The following is a 24,528-nucleotide window of genomic DNA, read 5'->3' on the forward strand; positions in this document are numbered from 1 at the left end:
CTTGGTACCTTTTCTCAGTTCTGCCTTGACATCTTGCATCCTTTATATCTGGCTGATGACTCCTGACTCAGCCCTCCTCTTCCCAGAATTCTCCTCTCTGCTTATCCCCACCTATACTTCTTGCCTGGTTACTGGCCAATCACCATTTTATTTATCAACCAATCAGAGCAACACATTTGCAGGACACAGAATGACATTCCTCAGCAACATACATATTAGGTCAATGTTAAACTGACTCAATAGGTTGTATGTATATATTTACACACACACATACATATACACATTTGCATGCATACACACACACACACACACACACACACACACACACACACACACCAGGACTTTGAAAGGGAGCAGGAGTATATGTAGCATATGGGAGGGTGGAAGAAAGAGTCGGGGGCAGTGAAAGGATATACATATAGTACACAAATGTGAAATTAAAATAAAAACAGGTGAATTTCTAGATGCATATGACCAACCTAAGTTAAATCAAGATGAAGCAAAGATTTCTTTCACTTTTTAGTAGAAAATGGATTTTTCATACAATGTATTCTGATTATGTCTCCCCTCCTCCTACTCCTCCCAGATCCTCCCACTTCCCCACCCACCCAAATCTACCCCTTTATCTGTCTTATTAGAAAACAAACAGGGATCCAATAATAGTAATAATAATTAGTAATAATACATAAATAAAATAAGAGAAAATAAATAGGACAGAACAAACGAGCAGAAAAAGAGCCATGTAACAACACAAGAAAACCATAAAAACAAAATTGGAAACCATAATGTATAAATATATATCTGTAAAGTGAGGGAAAAAATAAAGCACAGACAGAGCATTATGAGACAAAAAACACCTCCAGAAATGCCATCGAGTTTGTTTTCTGTTGGCCATCTACTGCTGGGCGTGGAGCCTGGCCTCCACTGCGGTTTCTATACCCAGGGAAACTCCATGGGAGAACTGAGTTTTGTCCTGTTCGGTGGTCTGTCCACAGGAAATAGCCTCCAGGTTAGGGGCAGGGCTTGGGTCTGCTTCCCTCTCAGCACTGGGACCCCAACTGGCTCAGGCGGGTACAGGCCCCTGCAGGCTGCCAGCCAGGCTGTGACTCCCAGTCTCCTCCTCCCTCTGGCTCTCACACTTGCCTCCTCTTCCCTATGTTCCTTGGCCTGAGGGATGGCTTGATGGTGACATCCCACTGAGGACGGAGTGTTCCAAGCTCCCTCCCTCTGCACATGGTCCTGCCGTGGGTCTCTGTGTTTGTTCCCATCTGCGGCAGGAGGAAGCTTCTCTGATGATGTCTGAACAAGACACTGGTCTGTGAGCACCTCAGAATGGCATTAGGATCCATATTATTGCTGTGTTCCTTTAGCAGGATAGTAGTATGAAAACAGCTTTTGAAACTGCTGTTCCTCGTGGGTTTTACACGTGCATATGTTCTGGTCACAGTTATCCTTCAGTCTCCTCACCACCCACTCTTAGCAGCCCCTCCTCCACCGCATGTTCTCACCTTACTCACGTTTTGTAAAAATCACCTCTTTAAAAAAATGGATTTTACACATTTTTTTAAAATTTACTGTATTTGTGTGTGGCCAGACCCATGTGTGCTGGTGTGTGTTTGTGTGCCTGTGTGTGTGTGTGTCTGTGTGTGTGTATGTGTGTTTGCAGGCACATGTGTGTGTGTGCGTGCCTGTGTGTGTGTGTGTGTGTGTGTGTGTGTGTGTGTGTGTTTGCAGGCACATGTGTGTGTGTCTGTGTGTGCGCAGGCACACGTGTGTGTTTGTGTATCTGCCAGTGGACAGCTTGCGGAGTTGGTTCCCTTTCTATCATGTTCTGGGAATTGATTACAGATCTTTATGCTTGGCAGCAAGCTTCTTTATCCCCGGAGCCATTTTGCTGACCCAGAAAAACATCTCTTTAATGTGAAATTTTTGTACATTGTATTTCCCTCTTTATATGAGTTTTCCTTGGGCTAATTTTTAGGGTTTTTCCTTAACACTTACTTTGAGCAGTTCAGATTCTGACGTCTTTCTCCCTTCCTCTCCTTCTCTCCATTTATCTTTCAAGTTTAGTACTTGTTGAGTTTCCTGCATCTGGGAGTTTAAAGTTTTCATAACATAAAAGAAATTGGGCCAATCAGTTCTTCAGATATTGTGTGTGTGTCTCTCTCCTTTCTATGGACTACTCTAATTATACATATACTTAACTTACTCAAGACTGTCCTCTGGCTCACAGATTTTTCTATTCATTTTGCTAAGTTAATTAATTAATCTTGCAATGGCAAACATTGTGTCTTGGGCCTCATACAGCTTTTGCCATCCAACGATTTCATGTCCCATTAAAAAGTAATTTACTCTTGCTCTTTCTCTTGGAATAATTTTTATTGCTGTGATCAAGACCACTAATAACTTTTTTCTAGTGGAATGAAACCCATTTGGTATAGATTTCATTTCTGTAAATTCAGTTTGAATGTTTGTATCTCCAATATCTCTATATAACTTTTTGAAGATATGAAATAGTTACAATACTTATTATCTTGTTTTTCTAATTCTTAACATATGTATCAGTTTTGAGTTAGTTTCAGTTGATTTATTTCTCTTCTTTGTAAATCACATTTCCTGCTTGGTTTTATTTGCATGATTGGTAATTTAAAAGTTATTATTAGATGTCAGATATAGTCAATTTTATTTTGTTACATTTTAGATATTTTTGAATTATTACAGGCTAAGCTTAGTCCTGGGACACAGTTGTCTGAAAACAGTTTGACCTTTTTGCGCATTGTTTTAAAGATTTATTAGGTGGAACAAAACTACTTATTGTACAGCTAATTTTTCCTACTCCTGAGACCAGATCCTTCTGTGTGCCCTGCCAGTGCCCCGGGGCCATGAGCTTTTGAGCTTAGAGTCAGTCCTGTGTGGATGTCGGCACTGTTGCCTGGAATCCTGGGGGTGGCTTCCCTGGCCTTCCAATTCTTCCTGTGAATGTGCTGATGCATTCTCAGGTGGACATTTGAGGGAAACTTTCTGTAGGTCTCCCAGGGTTGGGCTCCTCATTGAATGTGTTGTGAACTCTAACTGCCTTGGTTCCTCTGGACTCTGAATTCATCTTCTCAGTTCAGTATGTCTGCTGGGCTCTGCCTGGATTCATCTTCCCTACACCCTGGTCTGAGAGATCTCTTGTGAGGCTGCAGGGGACATATCCCACTATAGTTGTTTTGGGAGTGTAAGGCATCATTTTCCTTATTATCTTACAAGCCATTGTTTTGTGTGTTCTGTGCATTTTGTGGTTATTTCAGGTGAGATAATCTCTTCTCCAATTGTTCCTATAAATTTAAAGTGACTCTTCAAATTCTTTTGATCTATTCTTTCCTCACCCACCCTTCTCTCTCTCTCTCTCTCCCTCTCTCTCCCCTTATTTATTTATTTACTTAGAGAAAGGGTCTAATGTAGCCTAGGCTAGCCTTAAACTTATTATGTAACATACCCAAGATTAGACTTAAACTCTTTATTTATTTATTTATTTATTTATGTTTTGTAACAATTCCATACATGTATATACTAGGTTTTGGCATTTAAAAATTATTTATTTATTATTTTTATTTTATATGCATTGGTGTTTTGTCTGCATGCATGTCTATGTGAGGGTGTCAGATCCTCTGGAACTGGAGTTACAGACAGATGTGAGCTGCCATGTGGCTACTGGGAATTGAACCCGGGTCCTTGGAAGAACAGCCAGAGCTCTTAACTGCTGAGCCGTTTCTCCAGCCCAGTTTGGGCCATTTGAAGAACCTCCAATACCCTCCCATCCCCTCATTGAAACACCTTCTTCCTGACAGGGATTCTCTTACTTGAGAGCCTTAAAATCTTATTCGAACCTCCTGAGGTAATTGTGTTTGCTTATGTCTTAGTGTTCTATTGCTGTGAAGAGACACCATGACCATGGCAACTCTTATAAAGGAAAACATTTAATTAGGGCTGGCTTACAGTTCAGAGGTTTAGTCCATTACCATCATGGTGAGAAGCATGGCAGCGTGCAGGCAGACATGGTGCTGGAGAAGGAGCTGAGCGTTCTACATCTCAGTCATCAGGCAGCAGGAAGAGAGTGAGACACTGGGCCTGGCCTGAGCATCTGAGACCTCAAAGTCCACCCCCAGTGACACACTTCCTCCAACAAGGCCACCCCTACTCCAACAAAGCCACACCTTCTAGTAGTACCACTTAGGAGCCTCTGGTGGCCATTTTCACCATCATAGCTTGTATGAATGAGTGGGAACTTACTGAAATAGGGGTAACTTACCAGAGTCTACGCCATGGAAGCAAACGAACCCTGTCCCATAGACTCATTAATTGCCGTAGTTGTGCAGTGAGAGCGGGGCTTTGAGAGCTCTTTACCCATGCACGGTAAGAGGGTGGCATGTCTAATCTGATGGTACTCTTGTGCAGGTAAGCATAGCAGTGAGTTCAAGAGTGCAATTGCCCTGTCATGTCAAGAAGGCACTTTTCATGCCGCTCCTCCCCAGCATCTGGTTCTTATATTCTTCCCACTCCCTCTTCCCCAGGATTTCTTCAGCCTCCGAGGGGTAACACAGATGTCCTATTCAAGGCCAGAGTCTCTCATTCCCCACGCTGACCTGTTTTGGGTCTCTGTCTTACTCATCACTGACTGCAAAACGCTTCCCTGATGGAGGCTGAGAGCAGGACTAATCAGTGGGTATAAACATAGTACTAAGAAGGTAGTTTGATTCCATGTCCATTTCAAAAAAGGACAGCAGTAGGTTTTCTCCTGGGGCCAGTGAGCTCCCCAGCTCTTGGCCAGGTTTATGGAAAAGACAAGAGTTCACTCTTGAGGAACAATCCCTAAATATAACCAGAAGTGATTTGTTGCCCCCATAATGCCATGCCACAATTGCTGTGGTGATCACATCTTGGCAGGCACATTATTATTTTGTAGGTGATGGGGCCTACTAATGACTTTTTTTCTCCCAGCCACAGAGCACCTGGCCTTAAACTCTCAGTCCTGAATGCTGCGATTGCAAGCATGGCCCACCATGGTTGAGCTTATTTCCTTTTTACATGTTATTACCATTTGCTATTAGATACTGAGGCTGCTCATTTCTTCTTGGTGCAGTTTTTGTCTTTTGTGAAGCTGTCCTTACTTATATCCTTACACACACATCAATTTAAACACAGTAACTCTTGCTGAATTCTAAACACTTTCTGCGTGTGTCCTTTATGTTGTTCCTTTCATCATTGTAAGCAGCATTTGCTAACTATTGAGCCAATACTCCGTGGCAGTAGACTTCTCTCTGGATACTTCTTAGTGTAGAGGAGTCAGTCTGTCTGTCCCATCATCACTTGATGATGGCTCAGTGGAGGACTGCATATGGATGCATTTTAGAGCTGTCTTTGTTGCAAAACATTGTTTATAACAATATTAGCTGTGGGTTTTATTGATTATGATTTACTGATTTGCATGGTAAACATGGTAGCTTTAAAAGATTAAATTTGTTTTTAAACTGATATATAAAAACATGAACATTAGACTTGTACATGGAGTGCCATGTGATCTTTTGATTTGTGTATACATTGTTTAATATTTAAATCATGTCTAACAAATCAAACTTCTTCAAAATCTATTGATTTACTTTTATTTTATTTGCATGGATATTTTGTCTAAATGTTCATCTGTATACCACATGTGTGCTTGTGGGGGTCTGAAGAGGCCATCAGATCCCCCGTAAGTAGAGTTTGACAGTTGTGAGTCCCCATGTGGAGCATGTGCTCTTAACTGCTGAGCCATCTCTGCAGCCACTGTCAATTCTCTGTGGAGAACATTCAGACTCTCTCCAGCCTTTCGTGTATATAGTCCGTTACCTGGACCACTATTCCACGGCTCCCGAAGCTCCTCAGAGCACTGCAGGTAGCTTTTCTGATGAGTGCTCTGGAGTCACTGGGTACCAATATCATCTGGTAAGAGACAGGATAAAACCTACAAACACTAGTTACAGTGACGGTAAGCAAGCCAGCCTCAAGACCAAACCAAGAAAGTAGACATCTTGGTTTGCTATAAAGCAGTTTCTTCATTATGTTGATATGAAAGTGATGGACAGTCCACATCACTGTTGGGTTTGCTTTTCAGGTGGACTGGACTCTGAATATTGGAGAACAAGCCCTTGATATTTGCATCATCCCTTTTAACCAGTCTGCATCTTGTGTTTTTATTCTTGGTGAGAGAAACTTTTTTTGCCTGAAGGATAATGGGCAGATTCGATTCATGAAGAAGCTCGATTGTAGCCCCAGCTGTTTTCTCCCATACTGCTCAGGTGGGTACAAAGATTTTCTGTTATCCTTTCTCTATCTCACGTATATCACATATCACGTATATACACATATATCAACATGCATACACACATCAGAAAGAGCTACACTCACTCAGACACATATTTTAAACATCTAGGAAAAGAGTCTTTTACTGAATATATAATGGAACCTTTAACTTTCATAGTTTTAGTAGACATTTGATATAAAGCACATATGGTTTTGCCAGCCCTTGGACTCTGTAAGATTACTTGTAGACTGGCTTCCAGCTCATTAATGCTTTCCATAATGTGACTATTCAAGAATCCTTCTGTGAGAATATCACTCTTTTATAAGCAGAGCAGTGATGTCTAATAGAATGACTTACAGTGAATGCTGTCAATCATTAGTTTAGATGTGTGATATGTTAATAAAATTCATACCTTCTAGATGAAATGCGAACACCTTGGCTGATATCCATACTTCCTGTCTATAAAATGATTTGTTTCTTTTTTGCTCTTGGTTTCTTGAAGTTGAAAGCTAAATTCTTATCACTTAAAATCTTTGTGTATTAAAATCAAGATATTACAATTAGTGTGTTATAAATTTCCCCAAAGAGATGGAAGTGTACCATTTTGAAAGGCCTTTTTCTCATTATTTTCTTTCTGTATCTTCACCCTGCAGTTTCTGAAGGCACAATAAATACCCTAATTGGAAACCATAATCACATGCTGCACATTTACCAGGATGTGACGCTGAAGTGGGCCACACAGCTCCCCCATGTTCCTGTAGCCGTCAGGGTGGGCTGTTTGCAGTAAGTGGTTCAGTTTAACTTTTATGAAAGGATTTTTGTTTAGTCTCATTTTTTAGCCCTGGCTGGCTTTGAACTCACGGCACTTGCCTCAGCCACTGCACCTGGCTCTTATTGAATGCCTTAGTCAAGGAGGTCTGTAGAAATTCTGTGGTTTCACTGAAGTGTTGTAGAATTTTTTTCTTGGAGGAGTGTATAAAAATTCCTTAATTAGCACCATTAAGTATTTTCACTTACGATTTCTAAGAAGTTACTCCTTTAGAATTAAAGGTGAATTGTGTTGAAGAGAACAGGGAGATACTTTTCCTGGTGGATTATTTTCTTTAATGTGAAAACAGAGAGGAGTCACACTCCCTTGTAATTCAGAACTAGCTTCAGACTTTTATGTTAGGTGATGTGGAGTTGCCTATGTTCGTGTGCTTAAACAGTTCAGAGGGTAGGGCACTTTTGCACTTGAAATGAAAGAAAAATAAAATTAATGTCAGTATTAAACTCATGACACAATTTGCCAGTGAGTAGCTTTGATAGGTTGTTAGTGTCAGAGTTGAACTCCTGAACTGTTCTTGAGCAGTTCAGATGGTGTATCAGGACTGAAGAGCTCAGCCGGAGCCTAGAAACAACCTCTAAAGTCTCCACAGAGCCTCAGATCCCTTTCATTCTGCTCCTTAGAATAGTTATTGTGGAAGTTTCCACTGATACCTGTAGTGTCCAGTCAGGATGATTTCTTCCCCAAATGAGGAACTGGATGTTTACTGTTGGATACAATGATAGCGCTCATGGTTGTATTAATGATTAAGCTATAGCATGCACGTTCCCAAACTGAAGCCTGTGTCTTGAATATACTGAATATTTGTATTATTTTATGGGTATGGGTCTTTTGCCTCCATGTGTGTCTGTATCATGTGTGTGCCTGGCACCCAAGAAAGCTAGAAAAGGGTGTTGGGTCCCCTGGAACTGGAGTTATTGATGGTTGTGAGCCACCGTGTGGGTGCTAAGGATCAAACCCAGGTTCTCCAATGAGAAGCAGTGTTCTTAACTGCTGAGCCATCTTTCCAGCTCCAACACAGACTCTCTCTCTCTCTCTCTCTCTCTCTCTCTCTCTCTCTCTCTCTCTCTCTGTCTATCTATCTATTCATTCATTCATTCATTTTTAAAGCTGCTTCCCCCTTGAGTAGGATACAGGACTCCTAAATCTGGTCCTCTACAGAGTTTAGTCTTGTCTTCAGCTACAGGAGGAATGTTTTTATTACCATCTTCAGATCATTTTACTGGTTCAGAGGCTCCCTGGAACTCACAGACATCCACATGCCTCTGCCTCCTGAGTACTAAGATTAATTACATGGCCCCCACACTGGCTCATTGGAGATATTTACCTTTGACAGTTCAATAGGTTGTTGATACAGGTGCTACCTACATTCTGGAACTTGAAACATGATTGAATCCTTCATAGTTTGCTGCACGAATGTGCACAGGAGAGTCGTGTTCATTAAATGCATATTGTGTTAAAAGAATGTTACTTTTAAAAATTGGGATATCATTGACAAAGTTTACAGCTCCTTCCATGTTCATCCTTTTAAATAAATATTATCAAGTCTCAGATGCTGTTTCCTTGTATTTTAGGAGAAAGGGCCATCATTTATTTCTCATTGCTGTGCATTTAACAGGAATTATAGTTTTTTAATTTTTTTAAATTTTATTTTATTTTTTTTTAGTATCCAAGTAATAAACTATTTGAAATTGGCTTTTGCGGTGTCCACCAGATTTTTTTAAAAAAAAAATTCATCCAACCAGACACGCCAGACATTTTACATCAAATTTAGTTAGAAGAATTTAGAACTGGAAAACCATCTTGCCAGCAGGGAAGTATCGGCCATTTTTCTTCTTGGAGAGTAATTCTTAGAGCAGTCCATAAGTCATCCAAGAGCTGTTCCCTTGGTTCCATAAGTGGCCACTAGGTGCAAAAAGACAGCTGTCCCATGGTGACTTTGTGGCCCACCTTGGCTCTCGGGGGGGGGAACGTAATTTTATTTTAACCTTAATTTATTTATTTTTTTGTGGTTTTGGAGATTAAACCTAGAGCCTTGTATATATTAGGCAGTTTTCCTATGCTAGGAGCTGGTATCTTTATTTACTAAAAAAGTTATTGTAAATATATATATATATATATACTTGAACATAGGAGTTTGGTGGAAAGAGAGGCTATTGATAGCATTTTGTTGAGATAGTAGTTTACATCATGTACAAGACTTTCAAAAGTTACTTTTCTCCAGGAAATACATGTATTTTAGATACTTGTACTTCAGAGAAAAGCCTGTATTTCTTGTAGCTTTTTAAAGATCATAATTCTAAGCAGCAAAATGAAAATGTTGCCACTAGTATTTCCATAAATTCTAAATACATAAATTCTATTCATGCAGTTGGAGATTTAAAAAAAAAATGTATGTATACCATTAAAGGATAAAACTAGGTTATACCTGCAAGAATTTCATGGCTTTTAGTTATTCTGGGAAGGGCTGGCACAAGCCACTCCATCTTGTTTGAAGACAGGGTTTGGTAATGAAGCATAGGCTGGTGTCACACTTCACATTCTCCAGTCTCAGCCTCTCAAGTGCTGGAATTACAGGTTTAATCTCTAAAATCACAATAAACAAACAAATAAATAAATAAAATACTAAGATTAAAATAAAATTACATTCCCCCCCACACCCCGGAGAGCCTGCCGTGCCCAGATGCCTCTGTTTGAGGTCTGAGATCTTCCTGCCTTGTCTGAACCATGTTATCCAGATGCATTGTTCATTAATCTTTTGCTAATTCATTCTCCGCTGACCCATGATGACGGGCATTGTAGTTACTTTTCTATCGCTGTAATGAGACACCAAGACCAAGGCAACTTCTGAAAGAGAGCATATATCTGGGGTTTATAGTTTCAAAAGTCTAGAGCCCGTGACCATCATGGCAGGGACATGGCTGCAGGCAGGCATGTAGGCATATTCTGGGAACAGTTGCTGAGACCTTACATCTTGACCCCGAAGTGTGAGGCAGGACAGAGAGTAAACTGGGATGTGTAGCAGGCTTTTTCTTTTGGGCTACCAACCAGCTCCCAAATCATGACACGGAGACTTATTGTTAGTTTTGATTGCTTGGCCTAGCTTAGGCTCGTTTCTGGCTAGCTCTTTTAACTTAAATTAACCTGTTTCTCTTTATCTTCCTTTTGCCTCGGGCTTTTTACCTTCTATCTGTGGATCTTGCTTTCACTGCTTCTTGTATCTGCTGGCTGGTGGCTCCCTGGCTGGGCCCAGGCATCTCCCTCATCCTGTCCTCTCTTCTCTCTCCTATTTATTCTCTCTAGCGGGCAGCCCTGCCTATCTTTCTCCTGCCTAGCTATTGGCTGTTCAGATTTTTATTAGACCAATCCGGTGCCTTAGGCAGTCAAGGTGAAACAGCAACACATCTTTTCATAATTAAACAAATGAAGCATAAACAAATGTAACACATCTTTATACAGTTAAAGTAATATTCCACAGCCCAAACAAATGTGACACATCTTTATACAGTTCAGATAATACTCCACAAGAGGGAATAGCATGGGTTTTTGAAATCTCAGAGTCTGCCCCCAGTGGCACACTTCCTTCCCCAAGGCCACACTTCCTAATCCTTTCCGAACAGCTCCATTAACTGGGGTCCAAGTGTTCAACTATATGAACCTCTATGGGGCATTTTCATTCTAACTGCCACACCAGGAAATGATTCGTCCTGGCTGGTTTGGTTAGATACCACATTAGTGGTAGGGAATAAGTCACAGATGTCAGGGAGTTAGGACAATAACCCTTTTGGCTCAGTTCAAGCAATTGAGGTATAGAAATGGATCAGGTTATCCATTCTGCTTTCTTTGTGGGTGACACACTAGCATCTCAAAAATGTTGTTCTTGCTCCTATGTCAAAAGCTGTTCTTACACAATGAAACCTTTACAGAGGCAAGAGTTCTCTGAAGGCTGGAGGTTTCATTTTAAATAGGTATAAGTTAGTTTAAGGAGCCATTACCTAGAGGGACAATCTTAATGTGAACCTTGACCTTGGAGAGCAGACAAAAGGAATACTGGGAAAAAGAAGAGCAGAGTCAGGAGTCACCAGCCAGACACAGAGGAAGCAAGATGACAAGGCAGAACTGAGAAAAGGTACCAAGCCACATGGTTAAACATAGGTAAGAATTATGGGTTAATTTAAGAGTAAGAACAGGGTTGAGGACTTAGCTCAGTGGTAGAGCACTTGCCTAGGAAGCACAAGGCCCAGGGTTCAATCCTCAGCTCAAAAAAAAAAGAGTAAGAGCTAGTCAGTAATAAGCCTGAGCTAATGACCAAGCAGTTATAATTAACATTAAGAATCTGTGTGCTTACTTGGGGGACGTGAGTGGGAGAGATTTGTCCCAACCGCCGGCTGGCCAGGACACAGGAAAACTTTCAGCAGGACAATTTCCCAAGATCCAGAAGTATGCACGACTGTCCAGCACCGATGTTCTCACTTGGTCTTTACTAGCATTTTGTTGGTTGTATTTGCTTCAGAATATTTCATCCCCCAAGGCTGGGATCTTAAACAGTGTGGGGAATTGTAATAGGCCAGGCAGAGATGAAGATATACTAAAGAGACATTTTTTGTCTCTCAGTCTGAGTACCAGACTGTCCCAAGAAGGGACCCCAGAGGTATGGGAATCCCCAGGAGTTTCATGTTGGGAGAGCGTGTCTCCAGGCTGGAGATTTCACAGTTCTAACAGCTTGTCAGGCCATCTTAGAGCCTGAGGAGGAAGCTGGGCAATGCATGACGTGTGCTGGGACTGTTTAGAGATTCAACCTTAATCTCACTTCAGGCCTCTTGTGGATTTCTTTGTCTCTCTTGCCAATGTAGCCACATCAAAACAGCTCCCTTTTTTGCTTTCCATTATTAAAAGTTTTCATTGTAGTTTTATCAGAATTTAAAAGTAATTTTTAATAACTTAGCATAACATGTTTATGGTAGTGGCATAAAAACAGACATGTAGCCAATGGAACAGAATCCAAGATCCAAGCATGAATTCGTAGAACTTCAGCCATCTGGTATTTGACAAAAATGCCAAAGAAGACACTGGAGAACAGAAAGTGTCTTCCGCAAACAGTGCTGGGAAAGCTGATGTCCACAGGTGAAGGAATGAAATTAGACCCTGTCTATCCCCTGAACAGAACTAACTCCAAACGTGTCACAGACCTGAATGTGAACCATGACACATGGAAACTGCTAGACGAAAACAGGCAGGACCCTACAGGATACAGGTGCAGGAAAGGCCCAAGAATTGGGGCCAGCAAATGAGACCTCCCTCATAGAACTGCAAGGCTTCTGCAAGGCTAAAGAAGCAATTAATTAAGAGAAAGCTCACAGAGTGGGAGAGAGGCTTTGCCAGGTGTTCTTCCAACAGAGGATCAATACCCAGGATATATAAAGAACTCAGAAAACCAAGAGTCAAAAAATGAATGACCCATTTCAAAAATGGGCTTGGGGTGTGGACAGAGTTCTTAAAGGAAGAAATAAATGTGGCTTAGAAATACCTGACAGAATGTTCCTTGGCCCTAGCAATCAGGGAAATGCAAATCAAAGCAACTTGGAGATTTCCCCTTACCCCAGTCAGAATGGTGAAATTGACAAGAGGACAGACCACAAATGCTGGAGGGTGTTGGGGTGGAAACCAGGGCGGCCACTCCAGAAGCCAGTGTGGAGAACAAAGGAAGAAAAAGAGCCCAGGAACGGACAGCAGTCAGGGTGCATGGGAGGGGGTGGAGGGGAAGGGAGGGGGAAGTGATATAATTTTACTATAAAAATAGTATAAGAAGGCCATTATTGTTAAAATTATAAACACTGAAATAACTTCTGCTTTTTACTACATTGGAGAGTGAAACTATCTGTTAGACACTTTTTTGGATGAATGTGTTTCTGTGTAGAGGAATTCACTGCCCCTTTAATGTAGCTTTTCTAGTGAGCATGAAATACTGGACTCAGATCAAGTGCGTGTAATTATCCTTAATAACAGCGTTTTGCTCAGAAACTGACACACTCTGTCCCCCCTCCCCCACCTGCTTGGCAGCCCTGGTTCTACCTGTTCCTTCTGCTTGAATTCTGAGCCTGCACCTCCTTTTTGTACTGGATTAAAACTGATTTATGGGGGTGCCTAGCTGCTCTTCTAGTTTAATACTCTCTCTCTCTCTCTCTCTCTCTCTCTCTCTCTCTCTCTCTCTCTCTCTCGTGTGTGTGTGTGTGTGTGTGTGTGTGTGCGCGCGCGCGCGCTTTAATCTTACAGGGATATGCAATAAGCATTCAGGCGGGAGCATCAGGATCCTGAATATTTACATTCCCAGCTCTTACTGCTTCCTTCTTTGTATGCAGCAGACCCTTGCTGAGTGGCTTGCCTCTGCTGTGCTGTTTCCCAAGTGGCAGATAAACATCATCTTGTCTTGGTAACATCTTTCTTTTGAGAGATGTCAAGTTCATGTAAATGTGGAAGCATTTGGAGGGAGGTTGGACTTGATGAGAACCTTTCCAGGCATAGCCTGCAGCCACAGAACCATGCTTTACAGTCAGTGCACCTCACTCCGTTACATGAAATAATTTCTAGAACTTTGGGGTTTCCTTTGAGGCTTTGTCCCAAATATGCACTTTAACTTTTGGCCTTTGTTTCCATCCTCAGCTTCCGTCGATGTAGTGTGGCTAGATGTTTTCCCATTTCTTCTCTGGATTTTTCTAGTTTCTTTTGTCTTTGAATCTTACAACAACTCCTTACCATGGTTTCCTTCTACACATTTCTTTTGCATTTGTAATCTTGTTGGTGGATAATTCCCCTACCATTTAGTATACTCTCTGTATTTGCTTATCATACTGAATAATTATGCAGGCAGGCAAACATATGCTGTATGCTGAATAAAGGCTTAAAAGTCATTTTGATTTGTTTTATGTGAAAGGAATGGATGACTAGAAAGACCTTTTAGTTGAAAACCAGATTTGAAGTGTGGAAAAAATTGAGATTCATATAGAAGAAAGGCTATAAATAAAAAAAAAATATATTAGCAATGTCCTAAGCTAATTAATTAGCTAAGCACCCAAGCCATCCTTTACATATGGCCTGCCATTTGGTTGTGTTGCTTTGTGTCGACTGTTGTGTGGTCCTTTGGCTTGAGGTAATTATATAAAGAAGTTATTTATCTTTATTGTTATTTGTCAGTTAGGGCTACAAACTTCAACAAGTTCTCCTTATTAAAGCAGGAATCACGCTCTCTGTCATGTTTTCTAGTGTGAAACTCCATCTTCAGGAAGAACGTAATAGCCATTAGAGAGCCAGCTTTCATTTTGGTTTTGTTTAATTCCACAGTAAATCTGTTTCATTTGCTTGCTGAGGTGCTTTGCTTATTCCAGGGATAAGGAATTGTATTTAGGATGCTAGTTGGGTGCATAGTCTTTTGTTTTACAAATTAAGTATTTTAATTGTTAAGTTCTACTTATTACCAGGCATCCCCATGGAATAGCCTCCTTAGTCACACTGTCATTGAGTCTGTCAAAGTCTCTTAGGAAAGCAACTCCCAGTCTCAAAGGAATACTCCGTGTTGGTAGGATGAGAACCCCAGTGTTTTAAGTTCCTGGTTCTCCACCTGCAGCAGATAAGAGGGGTAGGCTGAGTTGGGCGGGGTGGGGGACTTGTGAAATGGAGTTCAAGGGCTGAGGAAAAGTATCTGGTCTTTCCAACTTATGAAAGTTTCACCACCTTAGCTCTAGGGAGCTTTGGCACCAGGTTGGTGCAGGGTAAACAACCTAACAGCTCTAGGTAGAACAAGAAGTTCTGGACAGGAGGGTTCGCTTGACCTATGACACCCGTGAAAGACTTCCGACCAGGGGATCCACACTTGGAGCTACCACATGACGACTGTAGGGGAAGTCACCTACTACAGCTGGACTCTCCATTCCCTAAATCTCCTCTTTCCATCCTATAAAACCCCGAGACCCCTACAGCACACACACAGTCTCACTCCCCCCAGGGCCTGTGGTCCTCCTGTTGTGATTATAGCCCAGCTCTGCTCTGGAGATGCCTGTCTGCTGTGCCTCATTTTCACATCACCTCCATCAATCCCTGTGGACACATGCTGACTGAGAACGACATCTATGTTTATGTCGCTCCTCTCTTGGATACTTGGCCCTTGCTGTAACTGGAATTTGCTTTCAAAGTTCATATGAATTTATTTTTTTCTGTATATCTCTGTTTCGCAGAGAGGAAAATGCCAGTTGCTTATTGGAGAATATAAAAGGGAAAATAATGAGGTGTTTTTTTTTTTTTTTGTGTGTGTGTGTGTGTGTGTGTATATGTGTGTGTGATGTTAGTTTTTTGTATTGTGCGTATGAGCGTGGGCAAGCCATGGCTTGTGTGTGGAGTCTGTTCTGTCCTTCCCCCATGTGGATTGTAGGGAGTAGACTCAGGTTGTAAGGCTTGGCAGCAGGGCCTTCACTGGTTTGGCTGTCTCACTGTCCTAGATTTAGTTTTCTTACTCTGTTAATTCTTGCATGGCCTGTATTTCAGAACTAACTTTGGTACAAATTTGAGTTATTAGCAAAATAAATGAGCGTACATATAACTTCCTCTGTAGGCTAATGTTGGATGACTTAAAAGTTAGGATCGTGTGTTTACTGACAGGAAGAGCTTGAGATGTGGAGATGCTTGTCACTGCTGTGTCCCCACAGTACTGTGTCCTTAGAGTCTCACATTCATCCAGTAAGACAGTGTTTAATATGCATGGTGTAACAGTTGAGTAATTCTCTACGTCATCTAAAGAAGAGGTTTGGGAGGATCATGGTTGGTGCATCTTTGCCTTTCAAAAAAATAGGATATTTTAATATCACTGAAAGTGAGATTCAAGCATAAAATATGTCATTCTTGAATAATATTTTTAATAATATGAAAACTTATTACTTAAGTCCTCTTTATACTTTGAGCGTGGTGTTTGTAAGTAAATGATATCTTATCTCTTAAAAGAGGGCTGTAAGTCTTGGTTGATTGACAGCTACCCTCCATGGAATCTGCCATCAACAGACACTTTCTGAAATGGCAGCCTGTGCCCAGTGGTATGGCTGCTTCCACAGAGAAATAGATATAGTCATCCTGGTAATTAAAATAAGGTTATTTTAAGGTCCAGAGATCATTTATTAGTTAAAAGTTTGTACTGTTCTTACAGAAGACCTGAGTTTGGTTCCAGCATCCATGTGGCTCACAATGCCTTTCACCCCAGCCCCAGGGATCCCAAAGCCTCTAGCCTTCATGGGCACCTGCATAAACATGCACGTATCCACACAGACACACATGCCTACATATGACTGGAAATTTAAAAAATCCTTTCAAAATAAGGTGATTTAAAAATCCACAGCCCAGGAAATTTTTGATAGTTTAGTAGTTAAAATACAGTAAAAATATGTTTTCTTTTGGATGCATTTTTACCTTTCTCATTTGTATTAATTTCTAACAGCAAACTTCTCTCTCCTTGTTCCTTCCTTTCCTTATATTTTAAATAAATAGGTATAAATCATGTTAATTAACAACTGAAAAATTTCAAAAGATTTATTTTTATTCATGTTTATGTGGATATATCAATTTTATATTTGTGCATGTGCCCATGGATGCCAGAAGAAGGCGTTGGAGTCCCTACAGCTGGAGTTACAGGCAGTTGTGAACTGCCTAATGTGGGTACCGTGAGCCAAACCTGAGTTCTCTGGATGCGCAGCAAGCGTTCTTATCTGCTGAGCCATCTCTCTAGCCCCCTAAAGTAATAATTAATTTTACAATTTTGTTTTGTTCTGTGTTTATTTTATTATATATCTGTTATATATAATAAAATAATGTATATAATATGTATTATATATATTATTTTTATTTTGCACGCATTGATGTAGTGCCGGCATGTATGTCTGTGTAAGGGTATTTATCCTGGAGTTACAGACAGGTGTGAGCTGCCATATGGGTACCGAGAATTGAACCTGAGTCCTCTGGAAGAGCTGTCAGTGCTCTTAACCACTGAGCCATCTTTCCAGTCCCCTTGTGTTTGTTTTTGAGATGATGTCTTGGCATGTAACCTAGACTGGCTTTAATCTGTGCAGCCCAGGCTGGCCTTGAAATTGCCTCAGCCTCCCACGTGCTGGGTTGCAGGGGTGACCCACCATATGTGGTTTAATGTTGTTCTTCTTTGGAGGCAGGTTCTTGCTCTGCAGCCCACACTGGCCTCGAACTCAAGTTTCTCTTACCTTCAGGTCTCCATGTTGGGATTACAAGTAGGCATGACCAGGACTAACTCAACCTCTTCTTAGAAGGAGAACTATTCTGACTTGGCCTATATTCAATTTGTATTTTGAAAAGAATTTTGCAGTAACTTTGTATGTTTAGGAATATGAAAAGCTTGTACTTGGTTTTTATAAACCTTTGTTAATGACGGAACAAGTAATTATATTTGTTAAGGGCTATTGTTAGAAAAAAAAAAACACCCTCTATTTTTCCAGGCACTACCCATTTTCATGCTGTGTGAATACAGGATGGGCTTGTGTGTGAGTTAGCAGTGGAGTTCCTATGGAAACAACACCAGGGTACTTGAGGACAGACGTATATGAGAGATGAAAAGTTAACAGCACCAAGAGCAGTGGAGGGGTGGGATCAGGCCATCTCCTGGCCTTGCCAGTTTGCAGGCTTCCAGATGGCAGGAAATGCTTTGTTCTTCTCTTGAGCCATCTGTTCTTTAGTATGAATGACATCACCACAGTACTGGGAACATGAATGTCTCTAGCACCACGTAAAAAGGCAAAATTTAGACCTTTTTACAGTTTTATGGAAATAAAATCACACAAATCAAAGTTACAGTCTATTGTAAGGCTTTAAAAATAGTGCCATGCTTTTGGGTTCGTGTGTGGTATCGTCTGTACTGGAAGTGATGCCCAGAATGGTACACACATCAGGCCAGACGACTCAGGTTCCAGTGGGATGACCATTTAGTGACTTAGAATTGTCATGATTTTCTCATGTGCCATTGAAATGAATTACTTTTCTGATCTGAATTGCTTTAAGAGTAAAGGATATGAGCATAAATGACGCAGTTAGCCTGTGCATTTCTTTCATTTAAAAACACATTATTAGCTGGGTGGTGGTGGCGCATGCCTTTAATCCCAGTACCAACCATAGAGACCTGGAAGGCTGTACAGACAGGCAGTGACAAGGAAGTGAGGTAGTGTGGCTAAGTGCCAAGGAGAGGGTAGAGCAGAAAGGCAACAAAAGCCTGGGTAGACAGGAAGTAGCTCTTTTGGGAAGTTACAGCCACATGGTGAACTAAGGTTAGCTGGTGGCTCTCACTATTTCCCTGATCTCTATGGCAAACTTTATTTATTAACATACAAATAAAATATCACCACAATGTCTCAAAGTCGATCTCTTAATGTTTGTTTTGTTACACAGGTTACTTTTACATGCCAATAAATTTTATAACAATCAAAGAATAGTTGCATGTGAGACCTATTGGTGAGACTGTTTTGGACTGTTCTTGCATTATTTCATTCAAATAAATATCCTTCTCCTAGTTTGTAAATATTTCATGAAAATTTACACTAATTTTCAAGATTATATCATATTTAAATTTAGGAAATCTGTTTTAAATAAAAATCTTAATGTAGCTTTTAAAAAGCATTTGTGTATCTGGGCACACACACATACATGTGGCTAGGTGCAAGCCATGGCATGTATGTTGTCAGGGGACAGTATTCTCAGATTCAGTTTTACCTTCTGTCTTGTTGAGGCAGGGTCTCTCTTGCTTCTGCTGCATAGCATACTCCAAGATACCTAGCCCAGGAACTTTCTGGTTGATTCTTCTCTCTCCCCATCCTGTTTTGCTGTAGGAATGCTGGGATTACAGATGTGTGCCACCATATCTGGCTTTTTCCATGGGTTCCTGGGATTGAACTCAGGGTTTTTGGCTTGCACAGTTTGTGCTTTTATCCACCAGACCTTCTCTCTGGCTCACTTGAATTACTAAAATGAATCAATGCATTGTTTTGAGGTTTGCTGAAACTCATATTTAAACCATTTGTATTATTCAGCTCATACTTGGATATCACCAGATGATACAAGACCATGGAGGAATTTGGTAGCTCATAGAATCCTTATGAGATTTGATTTTATAAAGGTGTGCTAATATGAATAATAGTGTTTTATGGGCTCTGTGCATAAGCAATATCATAGCACCGAGCATTTTTCTTATCTAAGTAGTCCTGGTGGTTGAACGCAAGACTTTGCACATGCTAAGCAAATGCTCTACTGCATAGTCATATCCCAAGCCCTAATATAGGTGCTTTCTATGGCTGGATAGAATCCTATGGTATTAGTCTCTAGGCCCTCTCCTGTTTTGAGTCTTTGAGGGAGAATTATCATTTCCTTCTGAGGTCCTTCTAGGCAAGTGGCTTATAGAATGGGTGTTTCTTCTTACCATAGAGGACTGACCCTTACTCAGTTTCTTCATGCTTTACAGCAAGTTGGCATTTAAGAATGCTGGTTGAATGAGTGGATAAATTAGTGGAGGTATGATATGTAAACAAGACTCAGGACTGAGGTAAAAGACATGCTCTTTTAGACCCTGTATATTTTGTCCTTAGAAAATTAAAAGAGCATTTAAATGGATTCTTCAAATATTTTTGGACTAGAAAGTAGTTGTGTAGAACTATGTTAAAATTGTGCTCCTCAGTTCCATAGGGTTTAATGTGGTGTTAGTAAAGCTAACTTCTCTCTGTGGATAATGGGGTTACTTGTGGAACATTCATTTGTGTTTTAGTCCGTTTTACTATCTTATTCTTCCAGCCATTGATGAATGTGTCTTAGAGAATATATACTCCATATTTAATAAAGGCCGCAGTTGTCTGAATTTCTCAGCCGCAGAAGTAATGTTTCCTATGATAGTGTCTTAGTTAGGATTTTATTGTTGTGAAGAGACACACACCATGGCTGTGGTAACTCTTACAAAGGAAAACATTTAATTGGGGGCTGGCTTGCAGTTCAGAGGTTTAGTCCATTATCACCATGACAGGAAGCATGGTAACATGCAGGCAGACTGGAGAAGTAGCTGAAAGTTCTACATCTGGATCTGCAGGCAGCAGGAAGAGAGAGAGTGACACTCTGGCCAGGCTTGAGCATCTGAGACCTCAAAGCCTAAACCCTAGTGACACACTTCCTCCAACAAAGCCACACCTATTCCAACAAAGCCACACCTCTTAATAGTGACACTCCCCCTGAGCCTGTGGGGCCATTTTCTTTCAAACCACCACAGGTAGTAAACGTGCTTGTATTGTTACTTTAGATGTTGTTCATTTCAAAGAATTATATCTTGCTTGCATTGACTTTACGTCAGTAGTAATGGGTTCAATATTTTTCTTTTTCTTTTTTTTTTTTTTTTGAGACAGGGTTTCTCTGTGTAGCTTTGCGCCTTTCCTGGAACTCACTTGGTAGCCCAGGCTGGCCTTGAACTCACAGAGATCCACCTGGCTCTGCCTCCCGAGTGCTGGGATTACAGGCGTGCGCCACCATCGCCCGGCTTCAATATTTTTCTGTAAAACATTTCTCATACTACTTTTACAAAAGTAGATTTGGTTAACTTCCTGTGAACTATATTAAAATTTCTCTTATTTCCATATTTTATGTGAACATATTTTATGTTTTTATCAAGCTTATATAAATAGAATCTGGCTACTTGAAATGTGTAGTAACCAGAAAGGGAAAAACAGAGTGATATAATACCATTGTTATATATCTGATGCTTTTGAGGGAAAACTTCAGAGTTCAATGATGCAACAGAGAAGTAGGAGACTCATTGAAACAGCAAAGATCTTAGGACATTCCTTTCTCTCCCCTGCCGTGTGTGTGTGTGTGTGTGTGTGTGTGTGTGTGTGTGTGTGTGTATGATAGCAAGTGTGTACAGATAAGAGGAGTTGGTTCTGTCCTTCTACTGTGTAGGTCCTGAGAATTGAACTCAGGTTGTCAGACTTGGAGACAAGTGCCTTACCCCCTTGAGCCATTTACCTGCCTTTGGAAAGAGCTTTAATTTTCGTAAGTGAGGACATACACCAGCACAGGCTAATGTTTGCACAGGTGGCTATCTAGGCACCAAACAACTTGAAGCTACTTATAATGAAAATTTCCATTGTTTCTATTGAAATGCTCTTTGTTGGGACTGTACAGTTTCACCTGGGGACAAAAGTGTAATTATTGAAAAATTATAACAACACTAAATGTCCTCTAGGATAGATGAAAGTCAGTATAGAATGTTATTTCCACATTTCTTCATTTGTTTGAGCTATGTATTGTGTCTCATTGAGTCAATAATAGGTCCTGTTCTGTAGACTGCTGGGCGACAGAGGTTCCTAAGCTTTTTAAAATGTCTCCTAGGGATTGAATCCCGGCTGCATGCATACCAGGGCTGTACTACCAAGTCACATTCTCAGCTCCATATATATAGATGAATTTATTTGTTCTGTTCATCATACACCCATTTCTCAGATCAAGCTCTGCTTCTTAAGGCCTTACTTAGTTTCTCCTTTCTAGCTTCCTTAATGGATGCTTTCTTAGAAGCAACCACAAATACGTAATTTATCCTTTGTTACGTCAGAATGTTTGACTTAGATTTGACCAAGTAGTTTCAGTAAGGCTTCATCTAAAGAGATTTTCATGTAGAATGCTCACTTTTATTAGCCACAGAACATCCCCTCACTGCCCTCAGACATCCACACAAACTTCTATCATCAGTCTGTCTGTCCATCTGTCATTGGCCATCTGCTATATACTCACTTGTGTATATGTGCGTTTTCTTTGGACTTCCTGGTGGCTCAGGAAGGGGAAAGGGAGGCAGGAAGACTTGGTTGGCATCTTCACACTGGCTTGTAGCTGCCGGATACCAGTGCTTTAGGTGGCAGTCGATACCTTAGAATCAAATTATGTTCTTACTAAATAAATCCCATTTTGGTCCTTTTATGTATGCATAGCCATGCTGGTATAATAAAAAGTCTGAGCATGATAAACAAAATGAATTTGTATTCATGAAGCTAAATTTGATTTTCTAAATTCAAATAGTTGCTTTTAGTGTTCATCTGTGTAAATCTACAGTCTCCAAATCAAGCTATGATGCTTTGTGCTTGGTTGCAAATGGTCTTCTTGCTGACTGGTTTGTTTAGCTCTCTGTTCCTGAGTAGAATCTGTTGCTCACTGTCAGAGTGAGTCCAATGTGGTCTTCTACTTTGGCAGTACCTTGAAGGCAGGCAGTCTGAGAGTTTGTGCTCAAATGATGTTGGATTTAAAATCAGATTCAAAGAGGCCCAAGTTCAGAGGAGTTTGGTTTTATCTGCTTGTAATGTTAGAGAGAGATCGACTGCCCAAGATGTTTAGGGTAAAATTGACCTTGCCAGATGTGATAGTGCATGCGCATAGACCCAGAGGTAGGAGATAGGACCAGGAACATAGCGAGCTTAAGCCGGATTGGCCTCCACAATGAGAAGCTGCTTCAAAAACAAAACAAAAGTAAAACGAAGAGTGAAGTTTTTAACCAAAATAGGTCATTTTTACCTTTTCTGACCTTGCATTCTTTTATGTTATTTATATGTATCTTTTAGTGTTTACTTCTGAATTGGAAAGAAGACGAAAATTCTGGAAAACATTTTTGAAATTGACACCCAAGGCTACAGACTATGTAGCTAAATGGTTAGTTAGTCACCAAGCTTTCACCTGGGAAGGCAGAGGGACAGAGAAGGCAGTGAATGGGATCAAAGCACATCTACATACTTACATGAAGATGTCATGTGTCCTACCAAGTGTGCTTTCTTTAGTTTATGGGAAAGTGGTGTTCCCATTTACGTCAGAGTAGACTGTCTTTCAGTTTTAATTTTAGACAATTCTGTCGTTCAAGGAAGACCAGGAGAAATGTAAAGCCTAGCTGTTGTAGGCAGATAAGTTGGAAAACCATTGCTAGGAAGCACTGTGCTATGAAAAATGCTCAGGAAATGTAGCTGGAGCTGGGTGTGGCAGTGTACACTTGCAAGCCCAGCAGCGCTCAGGGGACAGAGGCAGGAGATCATAATTTTGAAACACACCTGCTATTTGAATCCCAGCCAAACTGGGTTCAAAGTAAGACCCTCCCTTAAGATTTTACAAGAGGAATTGATATGTTTATTCATTACTGACTCTTGGTAGCAATTTTCTCAGCAGCCCTTGGCTGTGGTAGTTCTTCTGAGTCTTTAGTGTCCCATGTTGTGTGGGTCAGATCATTAAAAGGTACTTTGTGCATTGTTTACATTTGTATCTGGATACCTAATCTAGTTGAAAACAATTGTGTCCACAGACTGTTGACATGCTCTCATGTTTGGTTTGTAGTTTGGAAATTCTTGAAGTTGCTCCATTGGCACATTGGGAAGCTGAGGGAGCAAAAGGGCTTTGAGTGAAATTAGACCTGTGACCCAAACTTGGCAGTTCTAGGAGCTTGCCTGGGAGAGCACTCTCGGGTCAGTACTTCCTTCTGTTATCTTGAGAGAGTCTTCCCATTTTCTTCCTTCACTGACTAACCTCTGACACCCCAGGCGGCATTTCTTTCCAACAGAGGTGAATAAACACTCTTGGTATGTGAAGATTAAAGGCCCATGGCCCCTGCAGGTGCCTGAAGCAAATTGGTTCAGAATTAGTTTGGCATCTTCAATGGCGGTTTGTTTAGGATAGGAAAGCAAATAGAACTCAATAGTGTATCTTGACTCTCAGCTCATAGGACTTTGGTTACAAACAACAGAGGAAAGACAAGTCTGAGAGAGTGACATTTATTCCTCAAAGGAAAGTTTTTGTCTTCAAGAATCCAGAGTGAAAAAGAAAATTTTAATGAAAATACAGTTCTATCTCTGATATGGAGGAGGCCTTTACAGGAGTGTTTGTTGACAAGAGCGCAAGGGAGCACACTGCTTTTCTGGGATGTAAGCCCTAGAGAAGAAGCCAGAGGCAAAGAACACAGAGAAATGAGAACCTTATGGCTGCAGGATGCCCTGCTGTGAGTCACTGAAGGATTCAGTGGGCACTCGGGAACACGCTCCTGTTGGAAACTCCCTAACCTTCATAGTGGACATCGGCTTTGTTTGAGAGTGAGAATCTCTTCAGTGAACTCCACTGTCATAGAGACACAAAATTGAGTCACAGGACATACTGGGAGGGATGCTCTGTAAGGCACAAAGTGAGCATCTCTGTGATGTTCAGCAGTGGAGGGCTTGGCCTGTGGCATATCCAGTCTGTAACTGTGGGTGCCATTTGGCAATCACAGTAGGATGATTCTGGCCCCAGATCTGGCAATCTGGAAGTAAAAGTGGGATCAGCAAGACAGACG

General features: G+C 40.9%; 1 protein-coding gene across 4 annotated transcripts in view; it reads left to right on the forward strand.

Moving 5' to 3' along the window:
* Window positions 1-24,528, forward strand: part of Bbs9 (Bardet-Biedl syndrome 9) — a 427,340-nt gene that overhangs the window by 114,067 nt on the left and 288,745 nt on the right. For all 4 annotated transcript variants that reach the window (XM_036194269.1, XM_036194271.1, XM_036194272.1 and 1 more), the window contains exons 7-8: window positions 6,137-6,320; window positions 6,979-7,108. In XM_036194269.1, coding sequence (XP_036050162.1) covers window positions 6,137-6,320; window positions 6,979-7,108 — 314 coding nt within the window. The remainder of the gene's footprint in view (window positions 1-6,136; window positions 6,321-6,978; window positions 7,109-24,528) is intronic.

The sequence above is a fragment of the Onychomys torridus genome, chromosome 7 (genome assembly GCF_903995425.1).
Source record: "Onychomys torridus chromosome 7, mOncTor1.1, whole genome shotgun sequence".
NCBI lineage: Eukaryota > Metazoa > Chordata > Mammalia > Rodentia > Cricetidae > Onychomys > Onychomys torridus.